This window comes from Eublepharis macularius, chromosome 2 (assembly GCF_028583425.1).
Source record: "Eublepharis macularius isolate TG4126 chromosome 2, MPM_Emac_v1.0, whole genome shotgun sequence".
Taxonomy (NCBI): Eukaryota; Metazoa; Chordata; class Lepidosauria; order Squamata; family Eublepharidae; genus Eublepharis; species Eublepharis macularius.
This window is the reverse complement of record NC_072791.1, coordinates 141,177,976-141,187,975: the sequence shown is the minus strand read 5'-3', so window position 1 is coordinate 141,187,975 and position 10,000 is coordinate 141,177,976. Positions and strand designations below refer to the sequence as shown.

At 42.6% G+C, this 10,000-nt stretch overlaps 1 protein-coding gene across 1 annotated transcript in view; it reads right to left on the bottom strand.

Annotated features, from left to right (window-relative positions):
- Positions 1-10,000, bottom strand: part of LRP5 (LDL receptor related protein 5) — a 226,208-nt gene that overhangs the window by 7,351 nt on the left and 208,857 nt on the right. Inside the window, exons 19-22 of the mRNA XM_054970416.1 lie at positions 7,647-7,757; positions 4,206-4,442; positions 2,642-2,781; positions 708-805 (exon numbers count right to left, since the gene is read on the bottom strand). Of these exons, the coding sequence (XP_054826391.1) occupies positions 708-805; positions 2,642-2,781; positions 4,206-4,442; positions 7,647-7,757 (586 nt within the window). The remainder of the gene's footprint in view (positions 1-707; positions 806-2,641; positions 2,782-4,205; positions 4,443-7,646; positions 7,758-10,000) is intronic.

The following is a 10,000-nucleotide window of genomic DNA, read 5'->3' as shown; positions in this document are numbered from 1 at the left end:
CGTTGGCTATGACTTGATGGCACTTTTCACCGCCACCACCAAATGACCCAACAGTCTGACTTGCAGCAAGTCAGCTTCATTTGTTAGCCTGTTTATTTCACACAGAAGATTTATGTTTGGGGAAATGCTGGAATCTGGTCTAGCTCTTCAATGAGAATTATGCACATTACATTTGTTTTTATCTCACCTTTTTGTCATTTCAGGATCTGAAGGCAACTTACAATCAATTTTTTTTAAATGAAAACAGAAAAAAATACAATTAATAGTCTTCCTTCCAACACTGACTGAAGCATGTGCTTTCTGCAGATCTACACAGCATTACTCCAGCCCACTGATTTCAACAGGCTTAGGCTGGAGTAACTCTGTGAAGGTTTGCACTGTAAGATAAATATCTTAAAACTAATATCCGGAGGATTTTCGGTTAACAGAAAAACTGTGAATTTGATTCCCCATCCCAGACAATCACCTTACCAATAACATTCTATAAATTTCAAAATCAAAACAGCAGTATTGGAGTAAGAGCAATTTTAAACCGACTGATTAACAAAAGATCACCTTAGTTCAAAATGCAGCCTTTCTGTATTATAAAAAAAGTTCAAAATACAGTAATGAAGGAGATTTTTAAATTAAAAAACTAATGCTTTTAAATGTGTTCATGTTGGCTTGTGGACATCAACTTTGGATGAAGTATTTTAGTAGCTTGCTACCTGTAAGATCTCGTTGTTGAAGGAATGTTTGATGAGTAGAACATTTCTGTGTTGTACAGCGAGCGATCAGTTGCTGGTGAAGGTGGTGGGTTCAGAATCTGCAGATAAAGATAAAAAAGAAACGGTTACATTCTGCATAGCCATGGGCTCCAAAAATCACAACTGCCATGCATGCAGCACCTGTACAGAGCTGCCAGTTCACACCAAAAAGCATGTTGTACAGTAGTTTTACATGTTCTAGAAACACAAGCCCTAAATCCTGGTTTGAAAATTTAGTTTATTGCCAATGGTTTGTTATATGAATAAATATTTTATAATCTGTTCTCATGTTATGAACATCTGAACTTGCCATACACACAATCAGCCCAAGGTATCCCATCTAGCCTTATATTTACAATGACTGGCAGCAACTCTCCAACAGAGGTTTTTCACAGTCCTGCAACAAGAGAACCATTGTTTAATAGGAGAAAATGGACATCTAACAGGGACCTTCTGAATGCCAAGCATGTTTTCTTCAACTATGTTCCCCGCACAGGTCAGCCTATACAGTGAGCTGGTATTCTTGCAATTCTAATTGCCCAATATTCTTTTTTAAAATAGGGATATTTTGTCCAGACAGCTTTAAAAAGGACAAACTCCAGTTAAAAACCTTCAGGATTTTAGCATGGTCACTGTACTACTTTTTTCCTTCAATTGGGCTTTACTTCATCTATTCTGTGTGTGTCAGAGCCCTGCAATGCTTTATATGCCTTCTTAAATTCTCTTTGCTTTGGAATACTAAAAGTCCTTCTATTCTATAACAGTTTTTTTAAAAAAAATCTTTAAACTTTTGTAACTATTTATATTTCTTAATTTTAGATAACTTTATTTACAGCGTTTCTCTGTTTCAAGATTTCCTTACTAATTACTCCAAATTTTGGTTTTGCTACTGTGATATGTTTATGCTTCAGGGAAATCATATACAATTCTGTTTCCCTACTTTTTAAAGAGCAGAAAGTATACCTGGGTCCACTTGTTTGACTTCTTCTTGTACATTAAAAGTAGTGGATGATTTCAACAGAACAGACCTTGACAATGACATGAGATGCTTTGATTGCTCAAGGTCACCAAAGAAAGCTACGGAATCAGGATGCAGGGCCCCAAACCCAGTTCTATATATGTAGCTTGACACTGAGCTGCTGAAGAACAGCTTTGACTGGTTGGGGATAGGACAACTGTGCCTAATGCATGATCCTGAAACCTATCACGAAGACAGCAGAGAAATGTTTGGGTCGGATTGATCAATGTAAAATATATGCTTTCTTAATAGGATCACAGTTCTCTCTCTAGCGCTTGTTTTCTGTGCTATGATGGCCGTTTTTATTTATGGAAACTTTGGTTCAGGGAATTTTAGTTAGTTCTCAAAGATGCAAGATGAATCAATGTAAACAAACAGTGGATTAAATGTTTAACCTTTGAAGCTCCCACTCAACCCCCACTGGGCCTCTCTCTTTGTTTTTTCACTTTGGCGAAGCCTGTGGGAGCACGAAGTACCAAATGTCTCACCAGGTCAGTAACATTAACAATTCACAAAGAACAGAGTAATTACATTTTAAAGAATGGGTGGGGGGAGAGCAAGAACATAAAAATTCAAAAGAATATTCTCAAAGGTCATCATCTTAACAAAAACATGTGCTGCAAAAAACACTATTGTTTACTCATTAGCAAGCTGATTGATCATTCTGACTCTTCTGGGATTGTTCTGAAGACAACAGTTTCATTATGGCTCAGTGAACTGCAGGAGAGAGTGGCCACTACAATCAATAGGTATTAGGCTAGTCTGCAGTGATAGGCTTCAATGCCCCAAATAATCTTGACTGGCTCATCTTTACCAGCCATGGTTTTTTTAAATTCATATGCAGGGAAAGGGGGAATTTAGTGCTTTCAAAACTCACCTGCGGATAGAAAGTGGCTTTAGTGCTAGATGAGCTACTAGAGGAGGCCCCGGTTACATGATTTCTGTCATAAAGCGGGGCACCGCTGCTCCCTCCCATGAGGCTCATGGAGCTAATCATAGATTTTCCACATGAGATACCTATATAGAGAAGGGAGGTACACATAATCAAGAATTTACAGTTCCACTTACATACAAAGCCAGGTCAATTACCTAAGCAGTATGCAAAAGCTTTCTTTTTTTATATACAAAGTCTTTTTCTGTTTTCACTTAAAGATGAAAGGATATCTTTCTAAGCTGCCAGACAGAATTCCTTGCTACATGAAATTGTTCCGTGAATGATAAAAGTAAAGAACTTCTGCACACACACTCCACAAAATTTTAACTTTGTATGCTATTGCTGTAAGCTTCTTTTAAAGCATAAAAGTGTCATGTCCTGTTGGCACAAAATGGATTTGGGAAGAGTCCAGGGTTTTGGGTGGGTAGGGGGACAGGGAAAGAAGCTGGCTTGCTGTTTATTCCCAAGCCATTTTTCGAAACGTATCTAACTGTGTGTTCCCATAGAGCATGTGGAAGCTCCTAAGAATTAACACAAATAAGAGGGTTCACAAAACTGCAGAGCAGTGCTGTAGGGAGGTGAGAAAGCCTTGAAGTTGTTCTCATTTTTAAAGGCATAAAAATAACCACCATGGATTAGCAGTCTTGTGAAGAAAGAATTCTACAATGCCTGCAGTGGCAACAACTTAGAAACAAATGCAATCATTAAAAGAACAAAAGGTTGCACAAAAGGCCCTAAAAGTTTCTTCCACTTAACCCCAAAAGTTATTGCCAGGTTATAAACAAAAATTCTTAAAGCTTTATCATATCTTTACTGAATTATGTCAAAATAATTGCACAGATTCAGTAAGCAAGGCTCTCCCAGGACATATATTCCACATGTGGAATAAACATATAAAGTTAAGGAAGGGTTAAAAAAAAAAGAATTGCTATCCTCAATATGAGATGGGCTAGGTAAGGAACAGGGATAAAGACTAGAAGTTTGAGAACCAGAATGGCTATTCGCTTTTCATATATATGGGGAGTTCAAATATGCAAAGAAGATTCTGTTCACTTCTAAGGAAAGGACATCTCCATAGATGCAACAGGATGTGTACACCATAGTCATCGGGGTCATGGTCACTGAAGTGAATGACACAGGAGTGTTGGTATACACTGAAGCACTCATATAGCTCTAGATTGGAGCAATTATATCATGAGGAATGAAAATGGTCTTACTCTCATTATATACCCAAGGAACAAAACCAAAGACTTGATCACAATTAGAAAGAATGTATATCAAAGCCATGACTTCAACCCAAAACTCTGAAATCCAAGAGCAAACACTCAGCTTCAAAAGTTACCCTTCCTTTGCTAGCTAAGCATGCCCCTCCCCCAATATGAAATGTTCTGATCGAAACAATGCAATTATAGCAGTCATATACCATCATCAAGCTACTATTTGACATGTTATGAAAACAGACACACTCAAGGAATATTACCACTAACAATCAGATGCAGAGACTTACCTGTGAAAGTGCCATGTTGAGAACTTCCTGGAGCAATAAAATTTAAAGGGACATGAGGTGTACCGCTGACATATTCATGTGGAAAAGGTCCATTTGGCCCAGCATAGCGCTGACATACCACACGCTGGCAAACAAAGTACATTCCTCCCATGACAAAGAGAGACAGAATGATACCAATGACAGGCCCAATGGCACTACTGTGGGGTTGAGACTCCTCCGAGGAGAGTTTACTTTTTGCTGTAAAAAAAGAAAATAAGAAGAAATCCTAGATTAATGTGAATTACTCTAGAAAAAATTCAAAGCCAGTCTGTGGCATATTTATTAATTTTCTTTGGCTCTTCCAATATTAAAGGCTGCTTAAACAATTAAAAAATAATAAATGTGTAACATTAAATTTGTGCCTCCATATGCTCCAATTTGCACCAGATGAAGTGGGCTCAGTTCATGGCCTCTAAAATCAGAGACAGTCTTTGACATTTTGTACACTGTCAGCAAAATGGCAATTGTGAGACAGTGAATACGGAGAAAGGTGGGACGGGACAGAAAAGGGAAAGGCTGTATCATAAGTATCACAGTAAGAAGAATGGGAAGGTTCAGAATCAGCTCACCTTTCTTCTCTATCCAGTAGCCCTTCCTTCTAATGCTTTTATCTTTGCCCAAAGCAGGGGTCCCCAACCTTTTGGAGCCTGTGGGCAATTTAGGGACTTTGAGGAGGCAGAGCACTACCCCAAAATGACTGCCTCAGCAGGTGGACCCAAATGGAATATTTCCCTCCTCATACCTCCTGGGAAGGAAATCCTGAGGAGGGAAGAGGACCACAAACTGACTTTAAAAAGCCTAGTTGTTTAGCAGTCCTGCTCATCCACCAGTGGAAAACTTCATCTGAATGAGGGCAGCCAATGACAAGCCTTGCTTTCCAATGGCCCCACTCATTTTTTAAAAAAGCTTGAAGGCACCAAAGGCATTGGCAGGTGCCACAGCACCTATGGGCACCATGCCAGGGATCCCTGGCCCAAAGGGAGGGTTCCTATCTGCTTTTTTTCTAGATAGGCTCTCTACTATTGCAACTAGGAGTATCCCTACCCCAATGAGCTATAAAGATTCATCACCATAACATTCCCTTTCCCTATTTTCAATGGTATCAACCCTTTTCTTGTCCTTATTGTCAACAAGTCATTCCTCAAACTTACCAACATGACATACAAGCAAGTAGTAAAAATACTGCACAGTGTAAACTGAGGTGGGGCGGGGGGGAGAGGAAGACATGAGGTACTCACTCACCGTTACCAACTAGCACAACACTACTTGCTGGCCATGAGAAAATAATCCTAAGAATTCACCAATATGTTAATTACTGCTTTTATAGAACTTTTTTGATGCACACAATGACCTGAACGTGGTTTACTAGCATACTTTGCAGATGAGTGGGGATTTAAATTTGGGTTCATTATTTCAGCCCAAGATGTGAATTAAAGATCAACAGAAGATGAGTTTTATTTCTCATTTCATCTATTTTTTTGTTCACAAAAAATGACTTCTACTGCAATTTAAGTTACTAACCTTTTACAACTTTTAAAATCAAAAACAGCTCTGCCTCTCTGATAAGCCCCCGGCCCTGTTCTTACCGGGGCTGGCGTTTGCGGGGCTTGCAGGCAATGGGAGGTAAGAGCAGAAGCGGCTCCTTCCCCTTCTGGCCCCGACTCCGTTGGGCGTGGCTCCAAGGCGAGCCGCGAGGTTGCTTTCCTGGCCAGCCAAGCTATTACCTCCCAAGCTATTGGCTGGCTGGGTGTTTGATTGGGGGACCGTTGCTGGACCTGAGGGAAGAAGTTTTCCCTCAGGTCCTCCCCCACTCTATTTTGCCGGGGCCGGAATGTGAGCCCTCCAGTCGGCTCCGGAACTGCGAACCCCACCCACCCTCCACTCTTGTTCCAGGTTTTCTGGTCTCACCTGTTTCATGTCCAAATTAAGTCAGGATTGGTTTACTGTATTAGAATAGGGTTAGATGTCCTTGTTAATGTACGGCATACTGTTAAAATCTTTGTTAAGAATGAGACTCCTTGGAAAAGTCTCTCTGTTAAGGTATTAAATAAGTCACAACTTGGGGTTGGCGGTTTGGAGCGTTGGGCACCGATCCCTCAGGGGGGGAAACAGGGCCTGCAGGCACTGTTTCACCATAGATGGGGATCCCCATAAGGGATCTTGGACTAGGCATGGCGGCAACAGGCCCAGCTCGGGGGGCTGCCAGGGCATGCCTGCTTCCAGGTGACGGGGGACCCACACAGAGGCTACCGCCCAGTGTGGACCCCTCAACCGTCATCCCACAGGGTCCTTCCTTCAGCAGGCGGGCTGAAGGGGTGAGAGGGTCATTGGCTGGCAGACGGGTCACCCGATGCTGGGATCCGTGCCCTATGCAGCCAATGTTCCTTTTCTCCTCTGTAACCAATAAAGATGTGACCCGTTTTTTCATCCAACAAAGTTGTGTGTGTATTTCTTCTGCTCTGGACCCCTTGCCTTAGAGCTTGCCCTGCAACCGATTTAAATCTATGCCTTTGGGGATTATTTCAGTACCACACCTCCAGGCTTGTTCTTATTTTGGGCAGGCCATATTATGACTGGAGCATTTATACTCAAAATACACTAAGAATTTATAGTTAATACAGACTGAAACCAAACCACCAAAGGCTCTGACAAAAAAACCTGAGATGATTTAACAGACTTGATTCTTACCTGCAAACCTTGCTATTGCCCATGTTACCAAACAGCCCTGTTTAATGGTCCTCCTGGCATAAAACTGGTCCCAGGGGTAATTTCTGTGAGGTTGTGGTCGCTATCGAAGGGATAGCCTCAACGGTCAAACTCTGAGACCCAGGAGAGATCCCTATAGGGAACACTGGGTCTCCCTCAAGTAAAACAAATTCTCTCCTCGCTTTTGGGTGGGGTTGTGCCTCCCTCATCTGCTTGCTGGCTCCTTGCAAAAGAGAGTAACTTGACAGATATCGGATGGGAAGTATTACAGGCATGATTTCTGGCATGTATCCAAGAATGCAGTTCTTCTGACATAATGGTATTTATGGAAGAGGGGATAGGACTTTCTACTGATTCTTGCCTCCAACAGCAGACATCACTTTTGCCACATATGCCAATACCAAAGGTCCACTGACCTCCCCAGAACAAAATTTCAGGAGGCTCAATGGTTTGCCACAGAAGGGAGAAACAGGAAAGTCCTACTTGCAAAGTTCACAGATGGTCAGATAAGCACCATTGTTTGTTGATCTTAACTCTGCTGATTTTTTTCCAGAACATACATGAATCTGGCTTCTTTAAATTGTACAAATGCAGGTTTATTTTTCCAGGTTGAAGGGTAATTTTTCAAGGGGAAATTCAGGAACTAATCATAAGTATCTAGATGGAATCACAACTCAACAAAAAGAAGGTACTTACCACATGCAACTTCATCAGAACCATCAATGCAATCGGGAAATGAGTCACATTGCTGTTTTATGAGGATACACTGTCCACTGGCACATCGAAACTGATTTGGGAGACAAATGGCTGCAAGAAAACATACATTTCATTCTCAGCATAAATCAAATAGTGAAAAGACCATTAAAATGAAGTTAGATGACTTTTTTAAAATAAAAAGGCCTAAAATTTCTCAAAAAGCTGTGATATAAACTTTGTTTTATTTGCATGGAAACAACTGTTCTCTTCCGAAATTCTGAAGAGGAAAGTTTTCAGTAATGCATCAATAATTTATATTGCACTCAAGAGCAATGACATAGATGAAACGGATAACCAATAGGAATTGACCAGCGGAAGTCCTTTTGCTAGGCACCTCGAGGGTAAAGAATGGAGCAACTCCTTCAATTTCTACAGTCAACTTTATCAAATTACTTCTTCTGACTGCAATTTTAGAATATTTGCTTTTGAATAGATACTTCACACAATTATTGGTATTCCTAAAAAGGGGTTACATCTGTTTGTGGTTAAAGATCCAGAGAGGGGGGGAAAAAAGATTTCTAAACTCTGGCTGGTTGATTATGAGTAAATAAGGTAGCAGGACCAGTGCCAGTTAAGTTGAACACTTGGTACCTGACCCAACCAAAAGCAATGCTGATTACCAGGGCTCAATTCGAGGGGGAACGCACCTGAACAGCGTTCCAGCAGTTCCCCTAAATCAGGTGGCCCTGCCCACCTGACTTTAGGGCCGTTAAAGCCTTGATTGGGTCCAAAATGGCCCTGATCCGGGTCCAAAATGGCCAATTTTGGCCGGCATTGGGGCTGAAACGGCCCAGATCAGGTCAGTGCTGGGCAGGGGAAGCCTCCCCCGCCCAGTACCAACCCGGTCCCGGCTGTTTCGGCCCCGATAAGGGCTGACATGGCCCGGATTGGGGCCGAAACGGCCTGGATCGGGTCGGTGCCTGGTGGGGGAAGCCTCCCCTGCCCAGCAGCAACCCAGCCCCGGTCGTTTTGGCCCCGATCCAGGCCCCAAAGGGCCCCAAAGGGTCATTTACGGCCCTTTTGGGCCCGAATCAGGGCCAAAACAGCCCGGACTGGGTCAGTGCCAGGCAGGGGAGGGTTCCCTCACCCGGCACTGACCTGACCTGACCTGGGCTGTTTTGGTCCTGATCTGTGCCTGAAAGGCCCCAAATGACCACTTTTGGAACGGCCGGGATCGGGTTGGTGCCGGGTGGGTGAACTCTCCCCTGCCCGGCACTGACTTGGTCCTAGCTGTTTCGGCCCTGATCCGGGCCCAACCGGGGCCCAAATGGCCATCCATTTGGGGCCCGTTTTAGCCAGGATCAGGACCAAAACAGCCAGAATTGGTTCGGTGCATGGCAGGGGACCCCTCTTCTGCCCAGCACTGACCCGATCTGGGCTGTTTGGGGCCTGATCCAGGCCAAAATGTGCCCAAAATGGCCATTTTGAGCCATTTTGGGCCTGTTTCAGCCTGGATTGAAGCTAAAAGGGCCCTGATCAGGCCACTGCCTGGTGGGGGAACACTCCCCCGACTGGCAGCAGCCAAATCCCAGCCATTTCAGCTCGATTAAGGGGTGTGGCATATGCTAATGAGTTATGCTAATGAGTTCCTGCAGCTCTTTTTCTACGAAATGATCCCTGCTGATTACAACATGACCCCACAAGAAACAGAGAAGACAGAATCCTTCCAGTTCTTTTCATATCTCAGGAGGTCTCTGAAAAGCACATTTTGGTTAAGGGTAGGGAAGAATCAATGGCTCATTTGGGTGCTCTTACAGCACTTTCAAATGAATGAATTTGTGTATGAGTGCTGAATCAAGAATATCATTCACCCAACCCACAACATGGTAGAAGGATCATGGTAGAAGGCGGAACTATTGCTGTGACAAGACAGCAACATCAGCTCTAATAAGAACTTTTTGAATAAGCAGAGGAGTTAGCCGTGTCAATCTGTGGTAGCAAAATCAAAAAGAGTCCAGTAGCACCTTTAAGACTAACCAATTTTATTGTAGCATAAGCTTTCGAGAATCAAGTTCTCGAAAGCTTATGCTACAATAAAATTGGTTAGTCTTAAAGGTGCTACTGGACTCTTTTTGATTTTGCTACCACAGACTAACACGGCTAACTCCTCTGCATCTACTGACGAAGAGAATTTGATTCTCGAAAGCTTATGCTACAATAAAATTGGTTAGTCTTAAAGGTGCTACTGGACTCTTTTTGATTTTGCTACCACAGACTAACACGGCTAACTCCTCTGCATCTACTGACGAAGAGAACTTGATTCTCGAAAGCTTATGCTACAATAAAATTGGTTA